Here is a 20763-nt window from a genome sequence, read left to right as displayed (position 1 = left end):
TGTCTCGCCGACATGTTGTCTAGTTCGAGCCTGTCTCTTTTTCTTGCCGGAAACCAGATGCATTCTGGACACTCAATAGAGACGCGGACAAGAGCGCGCTCTGTATAAATTTTCTAAGAGGACGGAACACATTTTTTAATGAGTTTGTGGGAATTTCCTTTACACCTGTGGAAGTTTTATCCGTCAAAGACTGTATGATTTTAAGAACTTCCAATTCTGTTATGGGAGTTAATTGCATAGAGTTTTGCATGAAGGTTGGGAGTTCTGGTAATACATCAGATTTATTTATTTATTTATTTATTTATTCATTTATTTATTTATTTATATTTTCAAGTTTGTATGGTAGGGATAGAAAGAAATCATTTATATAATTAGCCAAATGATGAGGGTCATTCGTTTGTATTCCCTTATAATTTTTTATGGCAGCAAATTTATTTGCAACTGCGTATCTGTTGGTTTCTCCCTTGATCATATTCCATATGGTTTGTGATTTAACTTTCTTGTTATTGTGCTTTAGCTTAGCTGCTTTAAGACGTCTTCGATAGATTGATTTGTAGTTTTTAACATACTTACAAAATTCCAGGTCACAACTCTGCTGTGCTAATCTACTTAGTAATTTACATTTTGACTTGAAATCCATATACCCTTCCTGATCCATGGCTTTTTTGAAGTTTCATTAATTACTGCAAGAGGTTTCTTTTGGAAAATGTAATTCAAATTGCATTAAAAAATGCTTAAAAAGGTTCTATATTTTTGGTCAATGCTATGACCAAATTTTATTGGAACCCAGGTCTGAAATTTAAGACCATCAATGAAACTGCCACATGCAACTGCAGAGAAAAAAAAAGAGTTAATTGTACTCGCTCCATTTTGGTTGAATGCTTGTTAACATTCTCAATTTCTAGTCCCAAAATTTGAGCATGATGATATGATAATCAAAAATTTATAATTAATACAAATGTTATCTATCGTTGTAGCTGAGGTGACAGCTACCCAGGTGGGTGTAAAAATTAAGTGTTTTAGATTACAGCTTTGAAAAACATGCAGTAGTTGTGATGTTGACGGAAGGTTTTCTTCAGCAAAATCAATGTTAAAATCGCCACAAAGTGTTGCTTCTGCACTGCTATTCCTACCAAAAATGTTATGAAGGACTTGAACTAATCTCCACATCAGCATCCGGTGAACCTCAATGACACATCTGAAAAATCAAAAATATTATTTGATTTTCCGATTGCATTTTTTAGGATTAGAAAAATCTCCAATAGCAAATTCATTTTTCAAAATATGCACAATACGTTTTCACGCCATGCACATTCGCCGCATTACCCTACCTAAACTCCCCTCCTCATCCTTTCCCCTCCACCCCTGCCTCTACTACCATTCCCTCCCACCACCTCCCCTGATTCTTCTTCTCCCCCTCCTACCTCAATACACAGTGCGTATGCGTCTCGTTGTCTTATTGCACTCAGTGTCTTCTTTAACATACACCACACCACATGGCAACAAAGGTGAGTCTTATATTTTCACTTAAAATTTCTAAGGTAGGATTCCTTCTTTTAGCTTTTCCAACTTCCAACATTTTATAAATTGCTTCAGGTCCCGTATTGAACTAAGAACACCTCCTAGGACCCTGGTACAGAAAATGGTGTAATTTCACCTAACATTAACTTTTACAAATTACAGTAAGATTTAAACCCGCAGAAGAATATTCCATCTAGGCCAACTTCAGCTGAAAGACCTCAATAGGAGCTTTCGCTTAGAGAAGATATGTATTTTACCTCTGAATAGTGACAAGTCTTTTCATACATTATCATTATAGACTGTTATGCCTTTCAACGTTCAGTCTGCAAGCCTCTGTGAATTTACAAAACGTCGCCACAATCCTCGATTTGCAACTAGTGTTGTGGCCTCATTTAGTTCTATACCTCTTATTTTTTAAATCGTTAGAAACCGAGTCTAACCATTGTCGTATTGGTCTACCTCTACTACTCTCACCCTCCATAGCAGAGTCCTTTTTTTTTTTTCCTAGTTGTTTTACGTCGCTCCGACACAGATAGGTCTTACGGCGACGATGGGACAGGGAAGGGCTAGGAGTGGGAAGGAAGCGGCCGTGGCCTTAATTAAGGTACAGCCCCAGCATTTGCCTGGTGTGAAAATGGGAAATCATGGAAAACCATTTTCAGGGCTGCCGACAGTGGGATATAGCAGAGTCCATTATTCTCCTAGGTAACCTATCGTCCATTCGCCTCAAATGACCCCACCACCGAAGGCGGTTTATGCGTAAAGCTTCATCCATCAAATTCATTTCTAAATTAGCCTTTATCTCCTCATTTCAAGTACCATCCTGCCATTCTTACCACCTGTTTGTACCAGCAATCATTCTTGCTACTTTCATGTTTGTTACTTCTAACTTATGAATAAGATATCCTGAGTCCACTCAGTTTTCGCTCCCGTAGAGCAAAGTTGGTCTAAAACAGACCGATGGAAAGATAGTTTCGTCTAGGAGCTGATTCCTTCTTACAGAATAATGTTGATCGCAACTGCGAGCTCACTGCATTAGCTTTACGACACCTTGATTCAATCTCACTTACTATATTACCATCCTGGAAGAACACACAACCTAAATACTTGAAATTATCGACCTGTTCTAGCTTTGTATCACCAATCTGACATTCAATTCTGTTGAATTTCCTACCTACCGTCTTCAATGTAGTCTTCGAGAGCCTAATTTTCATACCATGCTCATTGCACCTATTTTCAAGTTCCAAGATATTACACTGCAGGCTTTTGGCGCAATCTGCCATTAAGACCAAGTCGTCAGCATAGGCCAGACTTCTTACTACATTTCCACCTAACTGAATCCCTCCCTGCCATTTGATACCTTTCAGCAGATGATCCATGTAAACTACGAACAGCAAAGGTGAAGGATTAAAGCCTTGTCTAACCCCTGTAAGTACCCTGATCCAAGAACTCATTCTACCATCAATTCTCACTGAAGCCCATTCGTCAACATAAATACCTTTCATTGATTTTAATAATCTACCTTTCATTCCATTGTCCCCCAGTATGGCGAACATCTTTTCCCTCGGTACCCTGTCATATGCTTTCTCTAGATCTACGAAACATAAACACAACTGCCTATTCTTCTCGTAGCATTTTTCAATTACCTGGCGCATACTGAAAATCTGATCATGACAGCCCCTCTGTGGTCTGAAACCACACTGGGTTTCATCCAACTTCCTCTCAACGACTGATCGCATCCTCCCTTCCAAGATGCCAGTGAATACTTTGCCTGGTATACTAATCAATGAGATACCTCGATAGTTGTTGCAATCCTTCCTGTTCCCTTGCTTATAGATAGGTGCAATTACTGCTTTTGTCCAATCTGAAGGTACCTTACCAACACTCCATGCTAATTTTACTACTCTATGAAGCCATTTCATCCTTACCTTCCCACTACACTTCACCATTTGAGGTCTAATTTCATCTATTCCTGCTGCTTTATGACAGTGGAGTTTATTTACCATCCTTTCCACTTCCTCAAGCATAATTTCACCATCATTTTCCTCCTCCCCATGAGCTTGGCTGTTTGCAACACCACCAGGATGATTTCCTTTTACATTGAGAAGATGTTCAAAATATTCCCTCCACCTCTCCATTGATTCTCTGGGATCTATTATGAGTTCACCTGAATTACTCAAAACACTGTTCATTTCCTTTTTCCCTCCCTTCCTAAGATTCTTTATTACTGTCCAGAAAGGTTTTCCTGCTGCTTGACCTAGCCTTTCCAGGTTATTACCAAAATCTTCCCATGACTTCTTTTTGGATTCAAGAACTATTTGTTTCGCTCGGTTTCTTTCATCTACGTACAAATCCCTGTCTGCATCGGCCCTATTTTGGAGCCATTTCTGATAAGCCTTCTTTTTACGTTTACAGGCTGCTCTCACTTCATCATTCCACCAAGATGTTCGCCTTTTCCCATCTTTACACACAGTTGTTCCTAGGCATTCCCTTGCTGTTTCTACTACAGCATCCCTGTATGCCACCCATTCACTTTCTATATCCTGAACCTGCTTACTGTCTACTGTTTGAAATTTCTCACTAATCATATCCATGTACTTCTGTCTAATTTCCTCACCCTGGAGATTTTCTACCTTTATTCGTTTGCAGAAAGGCCTAGAGATACTTAGTTCACTACAGATCAGATAGTGGTCTGTGTCATCGAAAAATCCACGGAAAACTTGTACATTCCTAACAGATGTCCTGAATTCGAAGTCGGTTAAGATATAGTCTATTATGGATCTTGTACCCCAAGCCTCCCATGTGTAGCGGTGAGTAGCCTTATGCTGGAAGAATGTATTCGTAACTGCTAAACCCATACTAGCACAGAAGTCCAGCAAACGCTTCCCATTCCCATTAGCTTCCATATCTTCCCCACATTTACCAATCACCCTTTCGTATCCTCCAGTTCTATTCCCAACTCTCGCATTGAAATTGCCCATTAGCACTATTCTATCCTTGCTGTTCACCCTGACCACGATGTCACTCAATGCTTCATAAAACTTGTCAACTTCATCCTCATCTGCACCCTCACATGGTGAATACACGGACACAATTCTACACAATTCTAGTCCTAATTCCTCCAACTGACAGATCTACCCACATCATTCGCTCATTTACGTGTCTAACAGAAACTATGTTGCATGCAATGGTATTCTTGATAAAGAGCCCTACCCCAAACTCTGCCCTTCCCTTTCTAATACCTGTCAAGTACACATCTCCTATCTCTTCCTCGTTATCTCCCCTTACCCGAATATCACTTACTCCTAGCACATCCAAATTCATCCTCTTTGCTGACTCAGCCAGTTCTACTTTCTTTCTTCCATAAGCCCCATTAATATTGATAGCTCCCCATCGAATTCCATTTCGTTCGCCAAGTTGTTTCCATGGAGTCCCTCGCCTGTCAAATGGGAGTGGGATTCCGTTACTCTCATAGGTCCGAGGCTTGCTTAAAATGTTCTGAGCTCAGTAAATTCATGAAGCAGGATGCTACCCTACTTGCACATAGTCCAAGTGAGGATCTCTCCTCTAACGGGTTATGGACCACCGGTGAATTGTATAGTCCTAGCCCCCTGAGCACAAGGAGGGCCATGACTCAGAATATGTCCGAGATGCCCACTCCCATTCCATAGCAACTGGTATCCCGACTCTTGGGACCACCTACTAGGCCACTCAGCTATTGCCCATGGTTCACGAACTAGGACGTGACTACAGTAATCCACAAACATGAACCATCAAGTCTTTTCACACTTCGAAAATTGCTAAGGCAAAGTCGAATTTGGAACCTGCAAAGTTCCTTTCAGGCTTATAGATAAACATATCCTGAAGTGTTACGTCGTGTTTTAAGAAGTAATGTTGGGCCGATGACCTCGATGTTAGGCCCCTTTATACAACAAGCATCATCATCATCATCTTCATCATCATCATCAAGAGGGAATGTTACATTTTTAATCCAGCTCACACTCACATGAACTATAAGTATATAATGAACAATTTGAGACTGAAATTCGAACTTGGACTCAAGTTCCTTGCGATTTCAAAAGAAAACTTTCATAATATTACTTGCTGATTCAAGGCTTGGCGTTAAGTTTTAAAGAAAATTTTAACTTAGTGTTGTATAAGGTGATACTCATTTTAACTCTCAGTCCATTTAACCACTTAATATGGCCATACTGGTCCTGTGCTTTGTTTTGTACGTCTCATCTAGAGAAGACATGTACTTGATTTTTGAACAGTGATACAAATTCTTTTTGTACATTGAATTATGGCAACTTAAACTTGAACCCAGAACTTCAAGTTCCGATCAGGCTTATAGATTAAATTTCTAAAGATCACATCTTTTTATAAGAAGAAATTTTACACTTTCCACAAGTTACAAGCATATAATCAACATTTTCAGAATAAATATTGAACTTGGACCTCAAGTTCCTTATGATCTAAAGAGAGCTATCTAAAAAAACATTATGCAGTGATTCAAGAAATGGTGTTATAATTTTAATTATCTGTAACTTAGTGTGATCTTAGAAGTGATCTTTCAACATGTTAATTCATTTAGAAATTATAGTCATATGTTCAATTGTATTGTGCACTGCTTTGTATGTTTATTTTATGTATGTCAATGTCTGTTTTTCTAAGTTTTTTGGCTGAAGATGATGCAGAAAAAGCGTTGAAACTAGTTCCATTAATTAACATATTATAATTTAAATATTACGGCATTGTTTTGTATTGAAAAGGTGGACCCATTAGTTTGTTCCTATTCTATTCTCAGTTCAATACGGGTACACAATGAAGTTCTTAAATCTGAACCCACAAATGTCCTGTCGGAGATCTGCTATTGCTGCACTACAGACTTATTTTAACTTCAGCCCGTACCACACTGATTTAAAATCATCTTGTCAAAAGAACAGTTATTGGCATTATCTTCAACTAGCTGATGTACCCGTGCTTCACTACGGTATTCTACATTGAATACAGAATTCTAGGTTAGGTAGTGCACACGTTGTGAGCAATATTGTATTAAATTACATAGCTCTTAACGTTACCCTGGAAACGCGACAAGGAAATCACCAAACTCTTTCCTCATATGAAGACTGGGTTAGGGAATTTTCATTGTAATACCTACCATCAATCACAATCAGGTTGGGGAGTTTTCATCATAATGGTAGATACTCACTCTCCACCTACCTTTTTACATCCTCAGAAAGACTGTCTTAGGGGTTTTCTCAACTGAATGAACATACGTCATTACAATGACGTCAGTAGGAATGGCGCAATTAAAAGCAATGCTTTTATATGAAATAATCAAATGAGCAACCACACATTTTCTCCTTTTAACAAACCGTACTATGCTACCGATCTAACAGTCCAAAGTTCCAGAGCTGGAATGACCAAGCAGCAGACAGCCGTGATCCATGAACACTCGTCATTTTACGCCAGGGTGAGTGTGAGGTTTGAATAGTGGAGAGTGCCAGGGCAAAATCTATGGCCCTTTTACTAATCTGTTTCCTAGGAGTACCCGATGAGTCGGAAAATCTTGGTTCACTACACTGGCGGCGGAAAAATCTATCTGACTTGGAGACAAATTTTTCCTCCAAGCCAGAGGAGAAATCCCCTCTTCACTGCTAATTTGGAATAAAAAGAATGTAGAATTTACTGAAAGTGATGAGGAAGAAGCTTTTCTTAAGAAACGGCTCTTTTCAGGGTTGAATTTTGAGTTATTTAGTGAATTGTGGTGCTATCATTTGGAATAGGCTTAAATTGTAATAATTCTAGAGCAGGTCATACTACTACTACTACTACTACTACTGAGCATCTGCCTTAATTGTGCACACTGCTCATTCAAAACAGTACGTCAGAGTAGGGGTCGAATGGCTGGAATACTATGATGAACCAGTGTGTTACGTACCAGCAGTATAAAAAAATGTATGAAACAGAGGAATGGCATGCTAAAGAAGAACGTTTTCTAACTCCCCAGCTATTTCCTGCCAATATTCAGTCAGGCTGTTATACTCGGTACGCAGCAGTAATTCCATCTATTGGAGTTGAATGGCAGCATAAGAGACAAAGAACATCACAACAAACAATGGTCAATGTAATGTTATTGTTGATCAATGTTACGCACTTTCAATATTGTAGGCTTTCACATTTAATTTTCTTCCGACTCTGAATATCACTCTTATCACAGTCGGTATGGTAAAAGTGAATAAAACATGAATGATCGTAAATTGTATTCTCTATAACTTTTGTTACCTGTTTCAGACCTGAAACAAAACTGGCAGTGTGAATTTTTGTTTGTACGTTAAAACTGACTAAAATGCTCTTAAATACATATATTTTTAGTTTATTCTACAAAGTAAAAATTAACATCTGAAAAAAAAAAGCACCCGCACAATTGTGCGTGTCAGGACTTACTTCACTACTTACAAAAAAAGAATTACCTCAATGCATGTGAATATACATATGTACATGATGAAATGTTCTATTTTACTGTGGGGAATAATTTAAAACAATTAAATATTCGTTCATACACAAGTAAAGGTTACATTTTCTGCATTGAGGAGGAGTTTTGCTATTACTGCCCTTTTGGCAGCAGCAGCTTGTCGTCAGACCTGAAAGAAATCTGGAGGTGTCAAAACGTCAAAAACTTACTAACATGCACTCAAATACAGATTTTTACAGTTTATTCTACAAAATAAGAACTATCAGCTGAAAAACAGAACCCACACAATTGTGCGTGTCAGGACTTCATTCACTACTTGCAAAAAATAAAAAAATAAAAAATTCAACTCAGTACATGTGAATATGCACATGTACATGATCAAATGTTCTATTTTACAGTGTGGAACGGTTTTAAACAATTACAATCTTATACATTACATTTCTCATGTAGAGTACGAGTTTTTCTTTCACAGTCCTTTTTGTGACAGCACCCAGCACTCCTGCATGCATTGCCTGTAAGGAAACATAGCCCGCACATATGTGCGTATCAACATTCAAAACCTCATGGTATTATGTACGATGTTGTAAGTTCACAATTTACGATTGCTACACAATCTACACACTTCATTGATTATATTCTGATATTCAGTAAAGCTTCTAGATTAGTATGAATGCAATAAATAAATAATTACTTTAGGCATTACTGCTTCCCGCCATATTGCTCACGAACTGTATTTTTAAACTCTTCTTCCTGCCCCCTGGTGGCCAAGTACTACATAAAAACAGCTGAAGTACATGCTACGTGTCCCGCACAAGCACTGCAGTCCAGTCTAGCACCAAGAAAACGTCAAATAAGCTCAGACATAAATAAAATACGAACCCGCACAATTGTGCGTACACGGCCTGAAAGGGTTATGTAATACTTTTCGATAGGACCGATAACATAGGTATTCAAAAGTTAAATTTTAGACGCCTTCCCCTAAATTACAATTTCATCCATGGTGAATAAAACTGTTTATAGCTTAGATTGTACATTCTTATTCCCCGACTCATACAGATTTTCACTAAATTCTGTTAACCCATGTTCTTGTGGCTCGGCGTTGATATGGAATTTAGCAACAAAAATAAAAATTCATTAATATCTGTGTTATCATTCCGGTAGGGTAAAAATGTATAAGACATAAATGATTGGAAATTTAATTCTATATAACTTTAGTTATGTAGTATTTATCAATAGGACCACTAAAAATATAAATATTTGAGAATTAAATTTTATGCCTTCCCCTAAACTACCATTTCACTCAGCGCGAATAAAATGAGTTATACCCTAGATTGTAGCGGCTCAACCCTCGACTTCACACACCGATTTTTATTAAATTCTCTACAGCCGTTTTCTCGTGATACGTGTACAAACATACAGACAGACAGACAGAGAGAAATTACGAAAAATAAGAAGTGCATTTCCTTGTCACTGTGGACATGACCGATACAGAAATAACATTCTTTTTTTTTTTGCTAGGGGCTTTACGTTGCACCGACACAGATAGGTCTTATGGCGACGATGGGATAGGAAAGGCCTAGGAGTTGGAAGGAAGCGGCCGTGGCCTTAATTAAGGTACAGCCCCAGCACTTGCCTGGTATGAAAATGGGAAACCACGGAAAACCATTTTCAGGGCTGCCGATAGTGGGATTCAAACCTACTATCTCCCGGATGCAAGCTCACAGCCGCGCGCCTCTACGCGCACGGCCAACTCGCCCGGTACACCATTCTTTTTAAATTCTGAGCAATGTACAGACAAAACTCTTATTTTATATATATATAGATTTATTGTGTTGAGTGGTAATAAGAAGTAGTGACGTGATTTTTGTCGCGTGACAGCCTACTTATGGACTAATAGGATAATCGTGAGAAGTTCAGTAGCACGGTACATATGGTATCTGTCTTTTATAGCTTAGCTATGGATAAGAAAAGGGTCGTGAAACCACACACTAATGAAGAAGAAATGAAAATCCTTCAAGAAGTAGATAGGAATCCACATCTTAAGCGCGTAGAGTTGGTGCGAACGTTAAAACTAGCACCTTCTACTCTGAACACTCCTGTGGGCAACCGAGACAAAATTGAAAATGCGTATAAGCAAAATAGAAATGGAGAAAGAAAACAAGTGCGCGAAGGAAAGTTTCCGAAGTAGGAAAAAATGATTTTGAATACATAAATTTCTAACTTCTGATTGGAATGCGAAATAGGCTACAAGCAGAATCAAGCCTCACTGACAACAAAGACCTTTCCATAGAACAAAGAACATACAACAAAAAATAAACCACTTTTCCTTTTGAGAAAATCAAATGATCATAGATATGTCTCTCGGTCATGACCATCCATCAACGGCTGCACAGTTGCTAGAGTCATAGTTCTGTTACACATTTTGTGGCGGTAACTTCCGTGACGCATTTCGGATGACTCCCAGCCATAAGCCATGTATGTCAAACAGGACAGCTTTGAAAAAAGTGAAAACTGAATTCAGGGCTCCTAGCCGCAGTGGAATCTATTACTGTGCTTTAACTCACTGTCTTGTCTTGTTCTAGTGTAAAGTCTTTGCTGCCAATCAATGATGCAAAACTCAACTTCACCTAAGCTAACAGCTTGCCCCTCAAAGCGCAATATACTCGGTGTTCTAGAATTCAAGATCATTTCCTCTTATCGCACAACTCTGTCCGGCCGACATGTGGCGAGGGCTCTTATCTCTGTTGGAAATCACATTCTGTACACAAGGGATGACAAAGAAAATTTTCAGGTCTGGAGAATATATGATCGTACTAAGCAGTAAAGGCGAAAAATCGTGACGTGTTAAGTGAGGTATTTTTTAAACAGATTTAATACGATGGGCATCGGGACTTCAAATTTACGACGTGCCAAGCGGGAAAACGTGTTAATGAGGAACGTACTTGCAAGGTTTCACTGTATATAAAAGACCCACCATTATGTGAAATTTCGTATATCAAATGGTTTTGGAAGAATGAATTTTTTTGTGGGGGGCGGTTAACTCCTTGAGGGATGGAATGTTTTAAAACTCTACCTTATTTACCACCTAGGACCTAAAGGTGACAATCACGTAAATTTTAAAGTCATACATCAAATGGTTTTCAGAGAAATGAATAGTTTTGTTACCAGACCTAACCCAGATACAACTCCCTTAGGGGCGCAATATTTTAAAATCATTTATTTAATATCTAAGCTGTATTACAGCAATCATCATATGAAATTTCAACTTCATACATTTAACAATTTTGGAAGAATGGATATGTTTATTTCTGGAGCTAACCATCAATTCTACCTCCTTAAAGATAGAATATTTTAACATATTCAATGCAGATCATGTGCCTAGCGCATGGCACCACTTTATAATCATGTGCAGATGATGCGCTTAGCATATGATAGGAGGAGGCTGAGGAAATGTTTAATCACAGGTCTCCTTATGGAAAGAACTGTTCACCATTTTCATCATGCAATTTCCGTAAGCCTGACGTAGTACTGCCATGTTCAGCCATAGTCGGATTTGTGCAAATATATTCCGGTCACTAAATTGATCACATACCATCAATCTTTACGGGACCGTTCAAGAATACGACACATTAAATGCATAGTACGATGCAGCATTTTCCCATTTTAAGAGAATTCTAGGTATTTCTGTTGTTGGAATAATAATAATAATAATAATAATAATAATAATAATAATAATAATAATAATAATAATAACCATATGGCCTCAACTACTGTGTGCAGGCATTTTAACCTGATGCCATCTGACTGCCTTCTTGTCAATTTTGATGTTCCGTTTTCCTCTAGGCCTACTAGAATGCAGAGAAAAACATCTCTCTTGGATAGCTGTGGCTGATTTTTAATGAATTTTGCTGGGTTAACACCAAATATATCGCCAGAGATCTTTTAAATGCCAACATTTTAAGACATGGACTGTTGAATGGACTTTTTCTCCACCCTCCAAAAATCTGATTACCTCTGCCAAGTTTGAATTCACTATCTTGGGATCCAGAGGCTGACACTCACCACTGATACATGGAGACAGCTAATAAATAAATAGTTATTACACCATTCTTTCAAAAGGTTCAGAAAAATGCCAGAGATCAAAATAATATCTTCCTGAGGCATACGGGCATTAGAAAAAAAGTATACTTTGTCCGAATGGCCAACAATACAGTTCCATGAATATTACGGGGCCTAAAAAGATGCGAGTTAAGAGTGATCTCTTTCGTCAAACCGACACAGATAGGTCTTATGGCAACAATGGGGCAGGAAAGGGCTAGGAGTGAGAAAGAAGAGGCCATGGCCTTAATTAAGGTACAGCCCCCAGCATTTGCCAGGTGTAAAAAAAAAAAAAAAAAAAAAAAAACAGAAAACCCTCTTCAGGACTGCCGGCAGTAAGGTTTGAACCCACTTCGGAATGTTGTGATTTTCTCATAAAAATAAAATGTCATGTATTATATCTTGTATTAGTTATAAGAAAACAACGCTGAGGTTATGTGTTGGCAACTCAGGTAAATTGAGTCAAGTGGTTTATCTTGGTTTGCTTTGTTCTTTGAACTGCTTGGTGTGTGTGAGAATCAGTTGTGGTCAACAGCTCATAATAAAAAGATGTGTGTGAAGAAGCTGGAGTTTCTATGGTATAATTTGCTTACCTAAACCAGTGTAATGAGTAGAAATGAAGATATATCAACACCCACTACCTCCCAAATGCAAGCTCACAGCTACGTAACCCTAACCTCATGGCCACTTGCTCAGCAGAGTGAAGAAAAACCACTATGGAGGGTGTACAGAAATGAAGACATTGTGAAGTTACGTACAGTTCCACGCAGCAAATATACTCAGGTTGATGAGTGTGCTCAATGCATCTGCAGTGAATGTGTTAAAATACACAAAAATAAAGATTATGTTGTTGTTTTAAGGGGCCTAACATGGAAGGTCATCAGCCAACAAAGATTATGTGAAGTTCCAAGTTCATAAGTTAAAAAAAATTTTTTTTAGGAATTAATGTTTCGGTTTTTAGGTCTTAATCTGCATTTAAATCCCCTAAAAGTGACATCTTTCCAAACATTGTCTTATGTAACATCTAGAATATAAAAGAGTAACCATTTTGTGAAATTTCAGCAGTGTGACCTCTGAATCCATCTCTTTCCAGTTTTGACTCTGTTAATTTATAATGGTTAAATTCTTCAGTTTGTCAAAACTAATTCTGAATAAATAGAAAAACAACTTAATTTTTCAGGTAAAATTCTGTTACCAGATGTGCAGGTCTTTTGATTTGACACACGTAGGCGACCTGCGCATCATGATGAGAATGAAATGATGATGAAGACGACACATACACCCAGTCCCCGTGTCAGTGAAATTAACCAATTATGGTTAAAATTCACAACCCTGCCGGGAATCGAACCCGGGGCCCCTGTGACCAAAGGCCATCATGCTAACCATTTAGCCATGGAGCCGTACAACTTCCTACACTAAAGGATTAGTGATTAAGTCAACCAGTGATATTTGAAGTTTATATGTTGCCGCTGTGCTTGAAAAGCCCGCAACACAATGTTGTCAGAGAATTATTAAAGAATACAAATTCTTTAATGTAATTCATACAATATTGAACCTTAGATGGCAAAAGATTTTTGGATAGAGTTCTGAGCTGAAATCTTTCACATAGTGGTTTTTCTAGGCAGAACAACTATATATAGATCATCATCATCATCATCATCATCAACTCACCTAACAGCTATTCCAAATCCTTCTTCAACATTTTTACCACAGAGTATAGCAAGCACTGCCAGTTGACCCCTCTCCATGCTCTTTCCAAATAAAGTTGGGATATGCTGAGCATCAGCACTGTCTGGAAATAAGTCACGGAGAATTTCCAGTACTGGTCGCTGTTGTTGTTCACAGGTACTCAAGAACTTTGTGACCTCAATTTGCCGTAGAATGGTATTGATGTGGCGATCCACTTCTCGTGGATCTAATTTCATTTTCAGGGTGGAAGCCTCAAAATCTTGACCACCTAAAAACACAGAACTTGATTAAATGATGAGGTATGCAGTACAGTTAAAGGAGGAAATAATAAAACTTATATAGAATACAAAAACAGGGAATGAAGATATGATATTTATTTTACACAAGATTTATTGGCTCATGGTTCATGTTTGTGGGTTACTGTAGTCACGTCTTAGTTCGTGAACCATGGGCAACGGCTGAGTGGCCTAGTAAGTGGTCCTGAGAGTCGAGATACCAGTTGCTATGGAATGGGAGTGGGCATCTCGGACATATTCTGAGTCATGGCCCTCCTTGTGTTCAGGCGGCTAGAACTATACAATTCACCAGTGGTTCATAACCCGTTAGAGGAGAGATCCTCACTTGGACTATGTGCAAGTAGGGTAGCATCCTGCTTCATGAATTTACCGAGCTCAGAACATTTTAAGCACGCCTGGGAACTATGGGAGTAATGGAGTCCCACTCCCATTTGACAGGCGAGGGACTCCTTGGAAACAACTTGGCGAATGAAATGGATTACGATGGGAGCTATTAATATTAATGGGGCTTATGGAAGAAAGAAAGTAGAACTGGCTGAGTCAGCAACGAGGATGCATCTGGATGTGCCAGGAGTAAGTGATATTCGGGTAATGGGAGATAACGAGGAAGAGATAGGAGATTATAAAGTGTACTTGACGGGTGTTAGAAAGGGAAGGGCAGAGTCTGGGGTAGGGCTCTTTATCAAGAATACCATTGCACGCAACATAGTTTCTGTTAGGCACGTAAATGAGCGAATGATGTGGGTAGATTTCTCAGTTGGAGGAATCAGGACAAGAATTGTGTCCGTGTATTCACCATGTGAGGGTGCAGATGAGGATGAAGTTGACAAGTTTTATGAAGCATTGAGTGACATCGTGGTCAGGGTCAGCAGCAAGGATAGAATGGTGCTAATGGGCGATTTCAATGCGAGATTTGGGAATAGAAATGAAGGATACAAAACGGTGATTGGTAAATGTGGGGAAGATATGGAAGCAAATGGGAATTGGAAGCGTCTGCTGGACTTCTGTGCTAGTATGGGTTTAGCTGTTACGAATACATTCTTCAAGCATAAGGCTATTCACCGTTACACATGGGAGGCTACGGGTACCGTAATAGACTATGTCTTAACCGACTACGAATTCAGGAAATCTGTTAGGAATGTACGAGTTTTCCGTGGATTTTTCGATGATACAGACCACTATCTGATCTGTAGTGAACTAAGTATCTCTAGGCCTAGGGTAGAGAAAGTGAAATCTGTCTGCAAAAGAATTAGGTTAGAAAATCTCCAGGACGAGGAAATTAGACAGAAGTACATGGATATGATTAGTGAGAGGTTTTGAAAAGTAGACAGTAAGCACGTTCAGGATATAGAAAGTGAATGGGTGGCATACAGGGATGCTGTAATAGAAACAGCAAGGGAATGCCTGTGAACAACTGTGTGTAAAGATGGGAAAAGGCGAACATCTTGGTGGAATGATGAAGTGAGAGCAGCCTGGAAACGTAAAAAGAAGGCTTTATCAGAAATGGCTCCAAACAAGGGCCAGGGCAGACAGGGATTTGTACGTAGATGAAAGAAACCGAGCGAAGCAAATAGTTCTTGAATCCAAAAAGAAGTCATGGGAAGATTTTGGTAACAACCTGGAAAGGCTAGGTCAGGCAGCTGGGAAACCTTTCTGGACAGTAATAAAGAATCTTAGGAAGAGAGGGAAAAAGGAAATGAACAGTGTTTTGAGTAATTCAGGTGAACTCATAATAGATCCCAGGGAATCACTGGAGAGGTGGAGGGAATATTTTGAACATCTTCTCAATGTAGAAGGAAATCATCCTGGTGGTGTTGCAAACAGCCAAGCTCATGAGGAGGAGGAAAATGATATTGGTGAAATTATGCTTAAGGAAGTGGAAAGGATGGTAAAAAAAAAAACTCCATTGTCATAAGGCAGCAGGAATAGACGAAATTAGACCTGAAATGGTGAAGTATAGTGGGAAGGCAGGGATGAAATGGCTTCATAGAGTAGTAAAATTAGTGTGGAGTGTTGGTAAGGTACCTTCAGATTGTACAAAAGCAGTAATTGCACCTATCTATAAGCAAGGGAACAGGAAGGATTGCAACAACTATCGAGGTATCTCATTGATTAGTATACCAGGCAAAGTATTCACTGGCATCTTGGAAGGGAGGATGCGATCAGTCGTTGAGAGGAAGTTGGATGAAAACCAGTGTAGTTTCAGACCACAGAGAGGCTGTCAGGATCAGATTTTCAGTATGCGCCAGGTAATTGAAAAATGCTACGAGAGGAATATGCAGTTATGTTTATGTTTCGTAGACCTAGAGAAAGCATATGACAGGGTACCGAGGGAAAAGATGTTCGCTATACTGGGGGACTATGGAATTAAAGGTAGATTATTAAGATCAATGAAAGGCATTTATGTTGACAATTGGGCAAAATTATATCACACAAGGGGATGCAGTGTCTCTTCAGTTATAGTCTTAAAAGCATATCATTACTATAAGATATGGCATACTGAAATGGGAATGCCCTGTCGACATTTGCCGTCAAAGTATTTCTTACGCAACTCGGACAGACATCCGTCTACTACGGTTTGAAAAGAGCGCCGAGTGCTTCGGCAGCGGATGTGACAGCGAGGTAGGTGATCGCTCGCTGCGGGGAACCAGCCAAGGCCAAGTGACGTCACTATCGAACATTCCATTGCTTCCATTTCATCATCCCCAGAATGGAATGTCCGATCAAAATTTTAACCACGTCATCATGTAGATCCTCATAACAGATAATAATGTACCAAGTTTCACGAAAATCGGTCGAAAAATGGCCGAGTTATTAGAGGTTGAAAAATATTGTATTTGAAATTTCGCAGTCCGACCCAAGCGTATAAAAGAAGCGTGCTGGCTCAATAGAGTTCAGTGTGTGTCTTCGTATCCCAGCTGCCACGTCGTGCGGGCCAGCTGTGGACGATGACAGAACGTGAGTGGTACAGTAAAATTTTTTTTTTCAAAATGGCGCCCAGTAATGACGACGTAGTGTTTTATTCTCCGAGTAAATTAACCGTAAAGTGTGACGAAAAGTGCGGAAAATGTCGAAGATTAGTGAAAAATGGAATGTTGTGTGATTCATGTGACCGATGGTGGCATTATAAGTGCGGAAATTGCCCTAGAGACGTAAAAACTAATGAAAATGTTGACTGGATTTGTGAGCAGTGTGTTCAGAATGTTGTTGTTGGGGACGGCGTTGACGAAGCACCGAAAACAGTCGATGAGGAATATAAAAGTGCATTAGAAATTATAAACATTCTAAAAAAGGACAATGAGACTCTTAAAGTTGAAAATCAAGAATTAAAAGAAAGACTGCGATCGCTAGAATTTGGGACTGACCATTCTTCGAGTGATATACCGGTACAAGTAACAAACTCGAGCACGTGGTGTCAAGTAGTTCATGGATGGCCGGCTAAGAAGAAATCTACAACTGAATTTCCGGAAATAAACATTAGAAATAGGTTTTCTGCCCTAAATAATCTAATCCTGGAAGAAAGTGATCGCGCGCGTGAAACCAAATCATCGCGATCCGTTGCCGTGCCGAGTTTAAAATTTAGGCCTAGAATTCAGATTCAAGACCCAGTTAGGCCTAAATCAGCGAAGGTAGCTGTGTTTGGTGATAGCCAAGGAAGGGGAATTGCGGGAGTGATTAACGACGAGAATATAGCAGCAACCGGAGAAATATATCCAGGAGCTTCTATCAGCAGTGTTCTGGAAAACGTAGAAGCAGCAACTAGGAACTTCGGGAGCGGCGATGCAGTGGTTATCATCGGTGGGACGAACGACGTAGCTCACGACGACGCCAAGAATGTAAGATCACAACTTAAACATACACTAGGGAAGCTGACCCACACTAACGTCTTTGTAGTGAACGTGCCCCATAGGCATGATTTGAGTAGAGACTCGTGTGTGAACACTGAAGTGGACAAGGTCAATACAGATATTGTTAAAATTTGTAAACATTTTCGGAATACTCAGGTTATTGAATGCAGCAATTTTGAGAGATACTGTTATACAAAACATGGCCTTCATCTAAACAATTCAGGTAAACGAAAGATAGCAAACATTGTTCTAGATTTTATTAATCTTAAGATATGTACTGTAAAACAGGCAACTCCCTTGAGTTATAATACTGACCAGGAAAACTAGTAGAAATAGCCAGCTGTACTTCAAGCTGGCTCAGTCAACTAGAAAAAGAAACTCAGGATAGTAAGGAATTTCAAGTTACCCAATTGCAAGAGTCAAGTTTTAGGGAGGAAAGGGGTCTGAGATTGCTCTTGGTAAACTGTCAAAGTATAGTAAATAAAACAATTAAAATTCGGTACATTGATGGAATCTTATGAGACTGATGTGGTGATAGGAGTGGAATCGTGGTTGAAAGAAGGGGTGGGTAATAGAGAAGTATTTCCAGAAGGGTACACAGTCTATCGTAGAGACCGAGGAGATAAAAAGGGAGGGGGGGTGTTTATTCTGGTGAAGGAAACTTACTGTTCACATGAATGGTTTATGGATGAAAGAGATGAAATATTAGGGATAAAATTAGTTTGTGATAATATGAAGGAGGTGGGAATTATAGGAACATACAGGCCTGGAAGAGAGGAAAGAGACATGGAAATCTTTGAGAAAATAATAGATTATACTCATAGAAACAATAATAATGATATGGTAATTATTGGGGGAGATCTAAATTTGCCTGAAGTTGAACGGAATGGAGCTGCAAGTGAAGCCCATGAACAGAAACTGGTAAATAAGTTAATTTGGGAGGGAGGATTTACACAAGTAGTACAAGAACCGACTCGTCTCAATAACTTACTAGATGTATTCTTGGTTAAACCATGGGAAATTGTTGATAAAACTGAGGTAATAGAAGGAATAGGAGACCATAAGGCTGTAATAATGGATGTAGGACTCGTACCAAAAAGGCTTAATAAGAGGGTTACACAAGACAAGAAATTGTTCAGAAAAACTAAGGTTGATGAATTTGGGACTTACCTTAAATCACAATTCAGTTGTTGGATAAGTGAAGGGAGTAACATGGATACACTTTGGGCTAAATTTAAAGGAATCATGTGGGAAGGAGAGAAGAGATTTGTACCTGTTAAGAAGGGTAAAATGACCTCAGACCCTGTCTATTATACAAGGGAAATAAGAAAATTAAAAAGAAAATGTAGAATAGTAAACAGGAAAATCAAAGAGGGTAGGGAGAGTAGAGAAACTAGAAAACAGCTAATGAGGGAACTGAATAGAGTGAAAAAGGAAGCAAAAGAGAATTATATGAATGGCATAATTCAAGAGGGTAATGACCATAAAGGGAAATGGAAAAAGCTGTATTCATATATCAGGAATCAAAAAGGAAAAGGAATCCAAATTCCTACAATGGTGGGAGAAGGGGGTGAACACTATATAACAGATACTGAGAAAGCAAACCTATTTAGAGGGAATTTAGAGATTCAGTAGATGATTGTCAAGAGTTGGAAACCGAAACAGAAGATAGAGAGGGAGAGAGACAGAGGGAAACAAGAAGCTTCTCATTCACAAACGAAGATATTTTCAGAGAAATCCAACTGCTTCAGCAAGGAAAAGCAGCAGGAAGTGATCAAATTACTGGGGAGGTATTAAAGACAATGGGGTGGTACATAGTACCTTATTTAAAATTTCTCTTTGACTATGTCATATATAATAGTGTAATACCAAAGGAATGGAAGGAATCTATAATAATACCAATTTATAAAGGAAAGGGTAATAAAAGGAAACCAGAGAACTACAGACCAATCAGCCTGACCAGTATAGTTTGTAAAATACTGGTGAGTTTAATATCAAAGTACATCAGAGGGATGTGATGATAAAAATTGGTTCATGAGGAGCCAGTATGGATTTAGAAAGAAATATTCTTGTGAGGCACAACTGGTGGGATTTCAGCAGGACATATCAGATCAATTGGATTCAGGAGGTCAGTTAGATTGCATAGCCATAGATCTTTCCAAAGCCTTTGATAGAATGGAACATGGAATATAATTTAAGGAATTGGAGGGAATAGGATTGGACGTAAGGGTTACACGTTGGATAAAAACATTTCTAAATTCAAGGGTTCAGAAAGTCAAAGTAGGAAATAATGTATCTCAGGAAGAGAAAGTTTGGAAGGGAATTGCACAGGGTAGTATAATCGGTCTGTTACTTTTCTTAATATACGTAAATGATTTAGGGAACAATATAACATCAAAAATAAGATTGTATGCAGATGACATAATTGTTTATAGGGAAATAAATAACATTGAGGATTGAGGGACCTTCGGAGTATCCAAGAATGGGTTGAAGAAAATAATATGAAGATTAATGGAGGCAAATCAACTGTTACAACTTTTACAAACAGGAGCTTTAAAACTGATTTGAATATACTTTGGATGAGGTAGTTATCCCAAAAGATGGCAAGTGCAAATACTTAGGTGTGAGATTTGAAAGTAATTTGCACTGGAAGGGTCATATTGATGACATTGTTGGGAAAGCATACAGATCGTTACATGTCATAATGAGGCTACTTCAAGGATGCAACAAAGAATTAAAAGAAAAACGTTACTTGAGTATGGTTCGTCCATTATTGGAATATGCAAACAGTGTTTGGGATCCTCACCAAGAATAACTAATAAAAGAAATAGAT

General features: G+C 38.8%; 1 protein-coding gene across 1 annotated transcript in view; it reads right to left on the bottom strand.

Annotated features, from left to right (window-relative positions):
• Window positions 1–20763, bottom strand: part of Sptz (Spastizin) — a 713541-nt gene that overhangs the window by 41933 nt on the left and 650845 nt on the right. Inside the window, exon 32 of the mRNA XM_067139843.2 lies at window positions 13769–14054. Within this exon, the coding sequence (XP_066995944.2) occupies window positions 13769–14054 (286 nt within the window). The remainder of the gene's footprint in view (window positions 1–13768; window positions 14055–20763) is intronic.

This window comes from Anabrus simplex, chromosome 2 (genome assembly GCF_040414725.1).
Source record: "Anabrus simplex isolate iqAnaSimp1 chromosome 2, ASM4041472v1, whole genome shotgun sequence".
Classification (NCBI taxonomy): domain Eukaryota; kingdom Metazoa; phylum Arthropoda; class Insecta; order Orthoptera; family Tettigoniidae; genus Anabrus; species Anabrus simplex.
Note: the sequence above shows the minus strand (reverse complement) of the source record. Positions and strands in the feature narration are given on the sequence as shown.